The sequence below is a fragment of the Jaculus jaculus genome, chromosome 16 (assembly GCF_020740685.1).
Source record: "Jaculus jaculus isolate mJacJac1 chromosome 16, mJacJac1.mat.Y.cur, whole genome shotgun sequence".
NCBI classification, from domain to species: Eukaryota; Metazoa; Chordata; class Mammalia; order Rodentia; family Dipodidae; genus Jaculus; species Jaculus jaculus.
Window position 1 is genome coordinate 13698187 of NC_059117.1, and position 15182 is coordinate 13713368.

Sequence of the window (15182 nt, forward strand, 5' to 3'; positions counted from 1 at the left end):
GTCTTTAATTTTATTAAGATCATTTTACCCATTATTTTCTTTTATGAATCAGGTTATTGTGACATATCTGAGGTTCCTTTGTGCAACCCAAGATCATGAAGATTTTCTTGAAGTAAGCCTGTAAAATTTTTTGAATGAAACTTACCAAGAATTAATTTTTGTCTGTGATATGAATTGTTCAATGTGTGTACATATATTTATTATAAATTTCTTTCTTTTTTGAATTATCTTGATACCTTTGGTGAAAATTTATCAAGTATAAATATAAGTTTTTGACATTGATCACCTAGATGAATTTGTTTCTGGTCATTGATGTTTCTTTCTGTATAAGTTTCACTGTCTTGGTTATTTGGATTCATACTGATATGGGAATCTGAGGTGTCTTTGAGAGACTCGGAGCCTTATCTCAGCTCTTGGGTGAGCAAGAACTCAGGACTTAGGCTTCCAGAATACCAAGGGTCACACAGAGCTCTCACTTAGTCAGTGGCCTTCAGGGTCCTTGTCTTTGTGACTTTCAACAAATAAAATCCACAGACCAGAGGGTATAGTTTAGAGAGATTTTATTATGGGAAGAGTGTTAGAGAAGGAATGAATACAGAGCTCCTCAGGTTTTCAGTCCAGTTTTTGCCCAGGAAAGCCTCTCCCTTGAGACTTTATGTTTAAAGAGTTCACAGCAATCTCTTTCTTTGATACAGAGTTTTGTTCCTTTTAGGTACTACTAAAGAAGAGAATAGGACAGAGTGATAAAAAAGAAAGGAGGGGTAGGCAAGGTCAAAGAAGGTCAGATGAAAGAAATGCTGTGCCTAGAAACCATAGTTATCACAGAAATTTTCAGTGCCCGAGTTGGAATATCTCCCAGTGAGGTGTTGGCCCAGAGAGACCCCTAAGGGCCCCAAAGCAATAAAGGCTATTGCTAAGGTTCCTGGTAGCTCACGAACTAGACAGTAAGACACTACTGCTGAAGACACCACATGCTTGGGCTGCAGGAACTACAAGAACTAGCTGGATGCTGGTGAGCAGTCATAGTGCTGGAGGAGAAAAAGCCATCAGCATCTTAACCAGCAGTGGATCCTGCAAGTTAACTGGCCATGCAGGCAAGATGAACTCACTACAGCAGCAGTGGCATGTCTGTCTTGGGGGTAACAACTGCTCTCTAATTCAACAAAAGCCATGGTTGGGAAGGTCACAAACCCTAGGAGGGAATTGCTATGTTGTTTGGCTACATGGATATATTATACCCACCAAATTGCCCTGTAAATACTTATGTTTATACACATGTATTAGTGCTGCTCTCACCTTTGTTTAGAAAAGTCTCTTTTCAGATGGGGGTGACTTTTGGGGAGACCCAAAACTTGTCAAAGTGCTGAGAAGTGACAGTTGAGTGTTTAGCATTTAATTAGACATCTATATCCATGTCTGCCAATAGCTCAGGGACTATAGTTGGAGAGGTGGAGAAGAGAATGTAAGAGCCAAAGGACAGGCAAGAATGCCTTGGGACATTGTCTCACAGATATAAGGTGGTCATATGCATGACCTCACAGTGGTTGTCATTACCTGCACAGGAACTGCATAATATTGGGCTCACCAATAGATTGTTGTGGATGATAGAGGAGGAAAAAAAGGACATCAATATAGAATAGATAATAGTAGGGGAGAAAGTAGGGGTCAAGTGGAGTGGGGAGACAAAGAAGAGTGGTGGGAGATAATGTAAATTTTTAACAAAGTTTTTATTTTTTTAAAAAGAAGACAAGAAAAAGATGCTGAGAAGTGACAGATGAATGTTGAGCATTTAATGAGGCATCTCCATTATGTCCTCCAGTGACTCAGGGTCTGTTGTAGAAGAGGTGGAAGAAATAATATAAGAGCCAGAGGATGGGAAGGAATGCTATGGAGTGCTACCTTTAGACATGAAGTGGCTGGTACATCCATGACCTCACAGTGACTGCAACTACCCAATATCAACACTGTGTCAAAGATGGTGAAAAGGGGAAAAACTGAGAAGTTTTGGGCAGGTAATGGTTCCTAGGGGGTAAGGTGAGACATTCTCATCTATGGTGTAACCATTGGTAAGATTGACTATACTCCTATAAATAACTCTCCACCCATAATTAAGAGGGCACACACACACTCACAAACACACACAGAGAAAAATATATAAAAGCAGAAGAGGGACTATTTGGGAAAATAAGGGAAGTGGGAGGAGGTTAAAAAAAGGTAATGAGGGACTGGAGAGATGACTTAGTAGTTAAGCACTTGCCTGTGAAGCCTAAGGACCCTGGTTCAAGGCTCAATTCCCCAGAACCCATGTTAGCCAGATGCACAAGGAGGTACATGCTTCTGGAGATTGTTTGCAGTAGCTGGAGGTCCTGGTGCACCCATTCTCTCTCTCTCTCTCTCTTCTCTCTCTCTCTCTCTCTCTCTCTCTCTCTCTCTCTGTCACTATCAAATAAATAAAAATAAACAAAAAAGAAGGTAATAAGAGTGGATTGTGTTCAAAATGTATTATGTACATATAAAAAATATTAAGAGTGGAAAGCACAGCTTTTACTACAAAGGAATAAGAGCGTTTACTTTTGGCCAGATACAAATGAGCATCGTGGCCTGAGAACGTGGACTCCGGTTACTCTGAGAGATATGCTCCGACATAGAAGTGACTGCGTGAACTTTTATAGTCATGGAACGAAGGAAAGTCCTAAGTCAATGCTTTCACCAAATGCATGGTTGGGACACAGGCAAGTTACAGCAAAGTGGAGAAAACTGTTACAGGTCCCAGATATTACCTGATGACATTCTTAACTTTTGGATAGGTGGAAGCTAGTGATCTGCTAACATATATTCCAAAGTTTCACCTAGTGGTCAGTGGTATTTTATGGGAGATAAAGGTATAATTAAGTGGAAAAAGGAAGCTTTACTTTGACTCTACAACATTCCAACTCTCCATAATCAGGAAGTTCTAATCAATTATTCTTCAGAGTCTTCAGTTACAGGTGGCTTTTTCAATGAATTACTGTTTACATAGAGACTAATATACTGTTTTGATCACTTTTGTGCATTTGAATGTTTCCTGTTGTGGAGAAGAGTTGCCATGTTGCTTATTTATTAATCCATAATAGAAAATATTAACAGAAACACATCCAATAAGAAGAGAAAATAGCAAATATAAATGATATACAAAACTTGTTCTTCAGAAGCCAATTTTTTCTAAACAGTATTTTGATATATGGCCTGCATGAACTAAGTTCCCAGAGGTCTATGTGTATAAAATGAAGACATACCTCATCTATTTTATCCAAAATATAGTTGTCTGAATCTAACTGGGAGACATTAACTCCCTTCAGAGCTGCTCCCCAATGCTTTCGAGAAGTCTACAGGCAGGTCTCGTACATGTGCTAGGGACCTTGCCCTCACAGCTCTCCATGGCTCTCCCTTCCCAGCTTCACAACTGTGAACCTCACAAGATGAGCACTTGTCTAGGTCATTTCCCAGTCTCAGTACTCTCCTCAGCAACTCCCCCCTTTCCCAAGGACAACACGACTGTTACTATTATCTCAAAGGGAGCTGGGTTAATTGAGGGGAAGTTGTATGATGGTAACTCGCCAAAACTGATTCAGTCTAAAAGTATACTGGGCAGATTGAAAAGGAAATGAGAGCAAAGGAAGAGCAGAAACCTGAGCTACAAGCAAAACACCACCCCAGGAAACACACAGCACGTTCACCACTCCATGTGGCTGATCTGTGTACAAAGCAAGCGGTGCCGCTGCCTTCCTGAACAGTGACTGTGCTTGCTAGTGACACATCCAAAATTCCTTTTCCCAGCTCTGCTTGGCCAAGGTCAAGTTGTGCACTAATGGTGAATCTCCACTTTCAACTTGACTGGATTTGTAATGATCTATGAGACTCATGAAGCATAGCTCCAGGTATACTGTGAATGCTTACAGAGTGGACTAACTAGGGAGGAAGAACCACCTTGAATGTACATGGCACCATCCTCTGGCCTGAGTGCTTGTGTAAAATGAAAGGGGAGAAGGAGGGAGCCCATGGAGTACTGGCACTCCCCATTCTATGCTTCCTTACTGGCATAAGATGGCATATTTGACTCAGTCGTGCCCTCCCCACCATGATGCCATGTGTAGTACACCATTCAGGTGTTGCTGGGATGAACTTCCAAAACAGACACAGTTTATGGGAGGAAAAAATTTATTTCAAGGTTACAGATCCAGAGGGAAGTTCTGTCAATCATGGAAGGACCTAGATCCCATTCATAGATCCAAGCAGAGAGACCAAACACCAAACAGACAGCAAGCACTAACAACAGCACACAAACCTGCTAGAGATCAGACTATTCTCTACACCTTCTGAGCACTGACACTGGCACACACAAACCTGACAGAGCTCAGACTGTTCTCTACATCTTCTGAGCACTGACAATGGCACACACAAACCTGACAGAGCTCAGACTGTTCTCTACATCTTCTGAGCACTGACAATGGCACACACAAACCTGACAGAGCTCAGACTGTTCTCTACACCCTCTGAGCACTGATAATGGCACACACAAACTTTACAGAGCTCAGACTGTTCTCTACACCCTCTGAGCACTGACAATGGCACACACAAACTTTACAGAGCTCAGACTATTCTCTACACCCTCTGAGCACTGACACTGGCACACACAAACCTGACAGAGCTCAGACTGTTCTCTACACCTTCTGAGCACTGACACTGGCACACACAAACCTGACAGAGCTCAGACTGTCCTCTACACCCTCTGAGCACTGATAATGGCACACACAAAATTGACAGACCTCAGACTGTTCTCTACACCTTCTGAGCACTGACACTGGCACACACAAACCTGACAGACCTCAGACTGTTCTCTACATCTTCTGTGCACTGACACTGGCACACACAAACCTGACAGAGCTCAGACTGTTCTCTACACCTGAGCACTGACAATGACACACACAAACCTGACAGAGCTCAGACTGTCCTCTACACCTTCTGAGCACTGACACTGGCACACACAAACCTGACAGAGCTCAGACTGTTCTCTACACCTTCTGAGCACAGACAATGGCACACACAAAGCTGACAGAGCTCAGACCGTTCTCTACACCTGAGCACTGACAATGACACACACAAGGCTGTCAGAGCTCAGATTGTTCCCTACACCTCTTGGGCTGGAATCATATTTGCACTCCCACCCCTGCAAACATACCTTTGGGCAGCACCCCAGGATCTGCCCACAGTAGCACCTCCTCCAGCCAGAAAGCTGGCATCCCAAGTTGCAAGCTTAATAAAACACCTGAGCCTAGGGGGACGTACATTCAAACTGCCATACCCTCCATGATAAATCCAAACCCTGTGAAGCTATAAGCCAAAATAAATCCTCCCTTCCTGGATCAGTTAACTTCTCACTGCTTGGACAAAAACCTGACCAAAAAAAAAAAAAACCTGACAAAAATCAGGTTAAGGGAGGAAGGGCTTATTTCAACTCACAGCCCCAGGTCACAGAACATCATACAGAGGAAGGCATGGTGGCAGGAGCTCTAAGCAGAGCTGGTCACAATCAGCCCATGGTGAGGAAGCAGAGAGGAATGAACACTGATGCTTGAACAGCTCTTGAACATCCACAATTAAGGTAAGTCTTGCCTTAATTAACCTAATCAATGTAATCCCTCACAGGTGATTCTAGGTCCTGCCAAGTTGACAATCAATATAAACCATCATGCCTCCATTTGAGTTGTTTCTGTCGAGTATTCTGTTCAGAGAGATGAAAAGCTAAGTACTACAGAGTCTTGTCAGCAGCTGCCAAAACCCAAAACAGGTATGGCGTCCTGGCACCCTCAGGCCAAATCTGAAACTCAGAGTTCTTTGTGAGGACAGGACATATGTCATGTATCCTTGTGTCACTGGTGCTTAGCATACTGCTGGGCACACAGTGCTTTCAAACTGTAATTAGTGACATGAGCTGTGAGAACTTCACCATCTGTAATAACAAGCACACACCCCTATAAATGTGCTACCTTTAAAAACAGGAGTGTGGAGTCTTATACTATTGTCTCATTCTAGTACATGAGCCAACCCAGGCTTCTTCTACACACCTCCACCTCCATATTGCCTTTGAGACCCATATCTTAATGTCTTTGGATCTTTCAAACATAAATCCAATGAAAGCAGCTCTCTGAGGCAGGGCTTCTCATAATCAAAGCAGGCAAGAAGTTACTGACCAGCAGAAAGCTTGCCCCTAGCCCCAGTGGGTTTGTGCTAGGGTAGAAACTGCAGGAAAGGATCCTGCCACTACCCTGCCTATCTGCACTCCCTCGCTGGTCAGATGAGCCAGCCATCAGTATGGAGATGTTCCTGTGATGGCTCTGTGCCATCCTGACAGTGCCATTATGAAGCCAGTACCCCCACACACTGCCCTCAAGGCTGAGTACCATCTGCCTCACAAGAAAAGAATTGCTCAGGGAAGTTCTTATGACTGCACAAATCAAGTTACATCCTGATTGGGGAGGTTAGAGAAACTTGGAGGCACTGCACAAAAGCAGCTATGAGAAATATATTCTCATCTCTTGCTACTAAAAATAGATTTAGGTGAACAATTCCAAGGAGATTTGAAACTTCTGCTCTCCAGAAATTCAAACAATACCTTAAGATCCTTGCTACCAAAATAGATAGATTGTTATCTCAGAAGCAAGTCTCTGAGGATGGTTGGAGGCAGAAATCTTCCTAGAGTTCTGGAGTTTCACATAACTCTCATTGTCTCAATACTTCATGAGTATGACAGGAGTGTCCTTCCCTCTGGTACTTCTTCTGAAGTTGAAGTGACTGGTGCAGAGCAAGAAGATGTTCACACATCACTGCCCATCCCTGAGGCACTAGCAAAGGCAATGGTGGTGATTCTGTAATTCTACAGGTAAGAGCACCAGTCACGATCTAAAAGGTTTTCAAACAACTCTCAGTGCCTTCACAGGATCAGGGCTTTCCTGGATAAGATAGCAGTGTCAGCTCGTCAACTCACAGTTTTTCTTATTCATTCCTTCATTCATCTCAAAAACATCCTGAATACTGAGCCTTCAGCTGGAAACAGGGAGTCACCACATGACTCCACATCCAGGCAAAACTGTCCCACAAGCAAACAGTGGGGGCCACAGTGGGACCCCTGAGAAAGGTAAGTCAAGGCCACAGAGGGCTGCAGAAAAGTAAAATCTCACCAAGAGGGCTGGGGGGATGGCTGAGCAGTTAAGGTGCCTGCCTGCAAAGCCAAAGTACCCAGGCTCAATTCCCCAGGACCCATGTAAGCCAGATATACAAGGTGGTGCATGCGTCTGGGGTTCATTTACAATGGCTAGAGGACCTGGTACACCCATTCTCTCTATATATGCATATATATTTGCCTCTCTCTCTCTCTCTCTCTCTCTCTCTCTCTCTCTCTCATAAATAAATTATTTTTTAAACTATATCACCAGGAGAATGGTGAAAGGAATAACAAACCCAGACAGCAGAAACCCAAGCAAGGAGGACCTAAGACCAAGGCAGAGCTGGGGCCTGGCAAGGGACCCTGTTGTCAGCACACAGGCTCAAGATGCAATGCACAGCCATCCTACCACTGGCTCCAAGCACATGGTCATCACTGGGTATGGCTTCTGCCCTGACAAGTCTGCTCACGATCATACAGAAAATCAAGGCAGGAAGCAGACTTAAGGACTATCAACCCTGGCCACTCCACTCCATAGACAAACAGTCAGATCTGAAGCTTAGGGTGGAATCACAATAAATGGGGTCTTCTGATTCTAAGCCCCCCTCCCCAGCTTCCCAGGAATTTCAGAACCACCTGCAGAAAAGTCCAATCACATCCTGAAAGGATGCACAGGCTCCCACTGGACGACACCTTCCCCATGCCATGCCGTGAAGACCTCATCCCTGAGCCCCACAGTCACAGATAAGGGAAAGCATAGCTTAACCAGAAAAAAATTCCACTGAATATAGTAGTCTTCCCTAGCCATAGTTCCATGTTTGTAGCTTCAGTTATCAGCAGTCAACTTAGTCTAAAACTATTACATTGAAAACTCATACTATGTCACTGTTTCACCTGGAGCAGGAGTCATCACTCTGCCCAGTGTATCCATGCTGTATATGTGACCTGCATGACAGCTACTTCATGATCATCTTGTCATCAGATCCACCCTCATGGAATTTAGGTGTCTGTGTTCAAATGACCCTTAGTTTACTTAGTAGTGGCCTCAAAATTCAACAGTCATGATGCTGTCAATTTGATGATGCCAATGAGAATCTATAAAGTACTTCATTTAACTGAAAAGGTGAAAATTCTCAGTGAAGAAAGAAAAATTGGGCTGGAGAGATGGCTTAGTGGTTAAAGTGCTTGTCTGCAAAGCCTAAAGACCCAGTTTCGATTCTCCAAGACTCACGTAAGCCAGATGCATATGGTAGCACATGCATATGAAGTTCATTTGCAGTGGCTGGAGGCCCTGTCATGCCCATTCTCTCTATCTGCCTCCCTCTATCTCTTTCCCTTTACCCTCCAATAAATAAATATATTTTTTTAAAAAGAAGAAAAATTGTTTGCTGAGTTTGCTTAGATCTGCAGTACAATTAGATATTTTGAGAAAGTAAAAAGAGATTACACACACATAATTTATTGTAGAATATTGCTATTAGAAGTTATTATTGTTAATTTCTCATTGTGCCTGACTCATAAATTAAGCTTTATTATAAGTATGTATGCATAGAAAAAAATCTTAGTTCAGTTCTGTCTGTATTTTCAGGCCTCCAGTGTGTGTCTTGAAATGTACCCCTTTCAGATAAGGAAGGACTACTCATGAGCTCATTGTGGTCCACTGTGCAAGAAATCTTCGGAAGAAGTCAATAAATGCTAAGTCACATCAGTAGAGGATGCTGTGCTGAACTAAGGAGGAGACAGGCTCAGTCTACATGGATGAGCGGCAGTCCCGCCTAGAAGAATGCTCAGCCGACCAACCCTACGACTGGTAGCAAGGGAAAGGGAGAGCACCAGCCACTCTCTGACATTTCAGACCTTGGGGAAACAAGACATTCCCACAAGGAACCTGCATCATTAGAAAGAGCTTACCAAAAATCAACTTTTTTCTCACATTAACCATCCCAATGCCCATATCACCAAGACCCCAGCACTCCCCAAAACATTCTAACAGGACCCCCTTCAGACTTTACCAAGCTCCTTTTATGCTTAGCAGAGTTTCTGAAACTGTAATGGGGGGGAGGGGGCAAATGGGGCAAAAGAGTGTCACTACCTAGACCAGACTGGCCTAGAACATATTACATGTTCCAGGATGGCTTCAAACTTGTGGCGATCCTCCTGCCTCAGCATTTGGAGTAATGAGATTATAGCCATGAACCACTACTACCTGTTATGAACTTGTCATTTTATTGGTTCAATGGCTGGTCTTATTTTAGGAAGTGCATTTGATTGGGCTGCAGCTTGGTCAGCGGTTGAATAGAGACTTGTTTACAAGTTTGTGATGCCTTTACCATGCAGCATCTGTAAGATATCCCCACTGTTCGTCATGCCAGTTTTGAGTTATGGCAATTAACAAAGACATTACTAGAAATATTCCACAGTTAGAGGTGGGCAGCTGTTTTGAGATTCACAACAGGCCACTGCCCACTAGGAAATTGAAGTGGGGAAAAGCCCAGAACTTCTCTCAGAGAAGGCAAGTCTGCTTGGCAGGATGTTTACTTTTATCATGATAACTACTTATCATTCTACCCAGTTGTGCTAGATATCATCTCTGCTTAACTGATTCCATCTTAAAGAATTAAAAGTGTGCTTTGGGGGGAAGCATGTCTGATGTCTGGAGACAAAATGAAAGCTAATTTTCTACCCCAAGAGTCCACATCAGCAGACTCAAAAACCATCATTCTGATCTCTCAGTGTCTGGTAACCAACCATTGCATTTTATTGCATATACTTTAAAATTCATCCAAGTGTGGAGTAAATTACAGTCAGAGAGCGATGAGAAAGCCTCAGCTGTAACTCAGCTTGGAGAGCTCATTGCATGCTGTGGGACATGATGAAAGAATAATAAAGCAGCTACTAGACTATGAATAAATTTATCTAAATCCTACATGAGGAGCTGTGGCATTCAGATACACAGCAATCCAGAGTCCTGCAGTCAGCACAGCTACCACCACACCAAAGCCACATGCTTCTGTATTCACAAACAGCCATCACCATCTTATCCCAATACTGTCAGCACCAGGACCCCACTGCTCCCAAGACCATGACCACTGTCCTGTGTACCAAGACACTGCTATTCACACACGTGCATGTTAAGCATAAGTCCCTGACCTCTGCAGATTAGAGGGTCTCAGGGCTGTCTTCAGACCTTTTCTTTTTCCTTTTTATGCTTGCCCACTGTGTTGCTAAAACTTCTGAGGTATCCTAAGTAAACTCAGAGAACAAAACAATGGAGGGAGGAAAAAAATGAGTCCATTTTAACTTACAACTTCAGTCAAATCAACAGAGATGAAAAGAAAACTAATAAATTAAATTAAAAAAAATCAACAGAGAAAAACGAAAAATCAATCCATATTCTTTTCCTGAGTTGAAGATCGAAGCCACATAGAATTCTGCTTTTAGAACCAACCAGTGAATATGGACTAACTTCAAGTGCCAGTGTCTTGTGATCCTCTGCTGAATCCCTGGCAGCAGAGGAGATATCCTAAAGAGACAGACTTGTGCCTCTCTCCCTTTGGCTATCAGACTATTGAAGCAGGGATCCTAAAACAAGAGTCTCTGTAGTAGTTACTTTCTTGTTGCTAGGACAAAATGCACAACCAGAAGAAGCTTATGGAAGGAGGGAGTTTATTTTCTCTTACTGTTTCACAGGAAAGTTCATCATGGTGGGGAGAGAACAGCAGGAACAGGAAGCTGGCTGACATCAGTGGGAAAGAAGTAGAGATAGCAGGTGGAGCTGGGTCTCAATGCCTCATGGCCCATGCCCAGAGACACGCTTCCTACAGCAGGGCTCCACCTCTTAAAGGTTCCACAGTGTCCCAAAATGGTGCCACCAATTGGGGATGAAGCATTCAAACACTTGAATCTATGGAGACATTTTATATTCAAACTACCACAGACCCACAGCAGGGAAAGAGACAGACCAAAAAGCACAGGCACACCAGAGAGCCAGAGAGGAACTGGCCACACAAGGAGAAACTTCACACGGTTCCAACAACTCATTCCCCAGGTAAATGAACACATACTGCAAGGAAAGTGCAAAAGATAAAATGGGGCTTGATCCTCACAAACAGACTATTTGTTGACAGAAACAGCGAGGGGCAGCAGCCTTCCTGCAGATGAAAGCTGAAGCCCTGAGCCAGGCTAGGGAACAAGATTATAAGGAGGATCCTAAGAAAAACAGACTGTACCAAGTGCAGTAGATAAGGAACTGTAGTTATTTGTGTCCTTGCTCAGAATAAGCATTTTTAGCCAAATTGTCTAGGGATGATATCCCACCAGATGGTTTCTGTTCCCTCAAGGTTTTCTGAGTTAAGGGAAGTTTATCAATTGGGAGTAGCCTGTCAGGGCCACATGCCTCGGTGATTTCTTTATTGCCTGCTAGATATTTTTTTTAAAGTGTTTACTTTCAGCTTACACTTTTTTAACTTTATTTTTATTTATGTATTTGAAAGAGAGGGGGACACAGAGAGAATGGGCATGCCAGGGCCTCCAGCCATTGCAAACTAACTCCAGACACATGCGCCCCCTTGTGCATCTGGCTAACATGAGTCCTGGAGAGTCAAACCGGGATCCTTTGGCTTTGCAGGCAAACGCCTTAACTGCTAAACTATCTCTCCAGCTGCAAGCTGAATCAAAAATACCTTGGCTATGAGGGACACACATTCACATTCAAGCCAGCACTGTGGGTCTGATGGTCAATCTTGCCAACTTGATGGGATTTAAAATCCCCATGAAACAAACACCTGGTCATGTTTGCAATACTATTTCTAAATTAGGTTCATTGAGGTGGGAAGAGCCATGGGCAAGACAAGGGCTAGGGTCTGGGACGGACCTTAGCAAGATACACAAAGTGGCACATCTGTGTGGAGTTCATTTGCAGTGGCTACGGGTCCTGGTGTGCCCATTCTCTCTCTCTCTCTCTCATTCCTTCTCTCCTCAAATAATTAAATTAAATTAAACATTAAAAAGAGTACTAGGGCCTAGAGAGATGGCTTAGTGGTTAAGGCACTTGCCTGCAAAGCCTAAGGACCCAGGTTCTACTCTCTGGATCCCACGTAAGCCAGATGCACAAAAGTGAGGCAAGTGCAAGGTTGCACATGCCCACTAGGTGGTGCAAGCGTATGTAGTTCAATTTCAGTGGCTCAAGCCCTAGCACACCAATTGTTTCTCTCTCAAAAAAAAAAAAAAAAATTAAGAGTACTCGGCTTCCCTTCACAGGCCCTACAAGTAATATCATAGGCTCACCCCAAACCCAGCCCAGACCAATGTGTAGACTGCTCACCCATATCCTTCCCAGACCAAGGCAGACTGGAGAAGACAGTACAGGTCCCAGGTGAGCACTACCCCTATGCCAAAACCAGTCATGTGTATAGACCACCTGCCCAGAGGCCAGAGCAAGGAGGACTAGGCAACCTGGCACAGGTTCCCTGTTAGTGAGACCATAAACCCAGCCAAGACCCACACATAAGGTACCCACATATGATGATCAGGTCACTTAATACAGTTCCCAGTGGATGCACTGTTGCTACATCCTCAGCAAGTAAAAGGGATTATTTCCAGATGGGTAAATTCCAGTGCAAAATAAATAACACAAGAAACCAAGACATCATATCCCCACCAAGAATGCCTCATCCTATAATTGAAACCTTAAATGAGAACTGCTTAGATTTCCAAACACAATTATGACAAGCATGTACAACAAGTGTAAAGAGGACATGAACAAACTGCTGAAGGGAATGCAAGAGAATCAACTAAAAGAACTCAATGGACACCTGGATGAATTTTAAAAAAGGACACAAATAAATGCCTGAATGAATTCCAAGAGAGCACAGACAATCAACTAAGTGCAATGAGAAAGTCCAGTCAGAAAAAGAAAATGGAACACAATAAGGAGGTAGAGATGCTAAAGAAAAACCTCATGGATCTAAAATATAAAATAGCTTCCAAGAAGTCTTACCAATATAATAGATTGTGTGAAGGACATAATAACAGGATTTGAAGACAAGCCAGAGAAAAGAGAATGAGAGGCCAAAATCAATTAACAAACTCAAAAATATGACAGAACATCAGAGAACTGTGGGACATCTTAAAAAGAGAAAATGTTTGTATCGTGGACATACAAGAAAGGGGAGAAGTGTAGTCAAGAGCATAAAGAATACCTTCAACAAAACTTTAGGAGAACTAGTTTGCAAGTCAAATGAAAGAGAGGCCTATCATCCAGATACAACAGACATATAGAATGCCAAATAAATAGGATCAGAGAGAAAACACTTCCATCACATTATACTTAAAACACTAGCAGGGCATGGTGGCACACACCTTTAATCCCAGCACTTGGGGCGGGGGGCGGGGGGCAGAGGTAGGAGGATCGCCATGAGTTTGAGGCCACCCTGAGACTGCATAGTCAATTCTAGGTCAGCCTGAGCTACAGTGAAACCCTCCCTTGAAAAAAAATAAATAAACTAAGCACACAAAACAAAGAGATAGCATTAAAAGCTACAAGAGAGTAAAAGCTCATCACTTACAAAGCCCATAAGAATAAAATCCAAATTTTCAATGGAAACTCTATAAGACAGAAGGGCTTCAGTGGAGTATTCTAAATATACTATACCTAACAAAATTTGCCATCATAATAGAAGGCTGAAAGAAAAAATTTCTGTGATAAAAGCTGGCTACATAATTATATGAGCACTAAGCCAACCCTACCTACAGAGAATACTGGATGAAATTCATTACAGTAAAGAGAAGAATAAATATATTCAAGGAAAAAATGATAATCAATGCTAGAACAGTAGTTCAAACCAATGATGATCCAGAAAACCCCAAACAACCTCTAAAATATTTGGAAACCAACAATACCCAACTTTTCTCTCCCAGATACTTATGATACCTCTATATTTTCCAAAGTTAGTTTAGTCCTCACACTAACCCACCCTGCACTGCTCTTAAGGAACCAACACCCTAGCATACTTCATACCAGCCTTGCTCATTTACCCACCAATAATCATTGAGGTCAAAAGGAACAGGAGGAATGTCAACTATTCAACATGGAGGCGGAGGTCGATAAGCTGGAATTGATGGGTCTTGGCTCTCTGACTTGGAAGATACTGAGTACCACCTTCATGCTCCCCATTCCCACCCCAGAAAAATTTTCAGAAAGCTGACTCTGATTTGGATTACATTCAATACAGGCTGGAGTATGAAATCAAGACTAACCATCCTGACTCTGCAGGCGAGGGGCTCACTCTAGCTCAGGCTGACCTGGACACCACACTGAAGCTCTAGGCTGGACTTGAACTTGCAGCTATTCCATCTGAGCCTCTTCAGTCTGGGATTATATGCATATGTCTCCAAACTTGGCTCTGAAAAATCCAGTTACACTTTTAAAGGAATTGTCAGCAATAAAGTCTCGACATCAAGCTTTGTATGCACGCTTTAAACCAGTTTCTGTTGAGCAAAAAGAGACTAAGAGCCGCATTTGTGCTACTTTGAATAAGACAATGACGATGACACAAGAGCTACAAAAGCAAACAGTCCTGGAGCTATCACTGCGGACAGACGATGAGAAAGCTGTGGCAGAACAGTTAACATCTCACGTGCCAGACTTAATGAAGAAATGAGATTAAAGAAGGAAGCTCTAATAAAGATTATTTCCAAAGAAATTCAGCAAGATGGCCTAGTTAACACTTAATATCTAGAGAAGGGAGGCTGGTAAAGATGGTGGTTTGAGTAACAGAATCATTATGCCTTTCCTTTCAGAGGAGAATATTAGCAGATATAATGTATAATACATGTATACATATAGTATATAATAACATGTACACAGTTTTGTCATTTAACTATTTTCTTTTTGTAAAGTTGGGATAGATGTTTTGGCTTAATATAAAAGAATGTTTATGTACATTTCAGTCAGTGTATGAATAAGCATGCTTTAGAAATT

At 42.7% G+C, this 15182-nt stretch overlaps 1 protein-coding gene across 1 annotated transcript; it reads left to right on the forward strand.

Annotated features, from left to right (window-relative positions):
* Positions 1 to 14289: 14289 nt before the first annotated feature.
* Positions 14290 to 14862, forward strand: LOC123455363 (spindle and kinetochore-associated protein 2-like). Its single transcript, XM_045136159.1, has 3 exons — positions 14290 to 14322; positions 14393 to 14478; positions 14607 to 14862. Exons 1-3 carry the CDS (start codon positions 14290 to 14292, stop codon positions 14860 to 14862), a joined length of 375 nt encoding a protein of 124 aa, XP_044992094.1.
* The last annotated feature ends 320 nt before the right edge of the window (positions 14863 to 15182 follow it).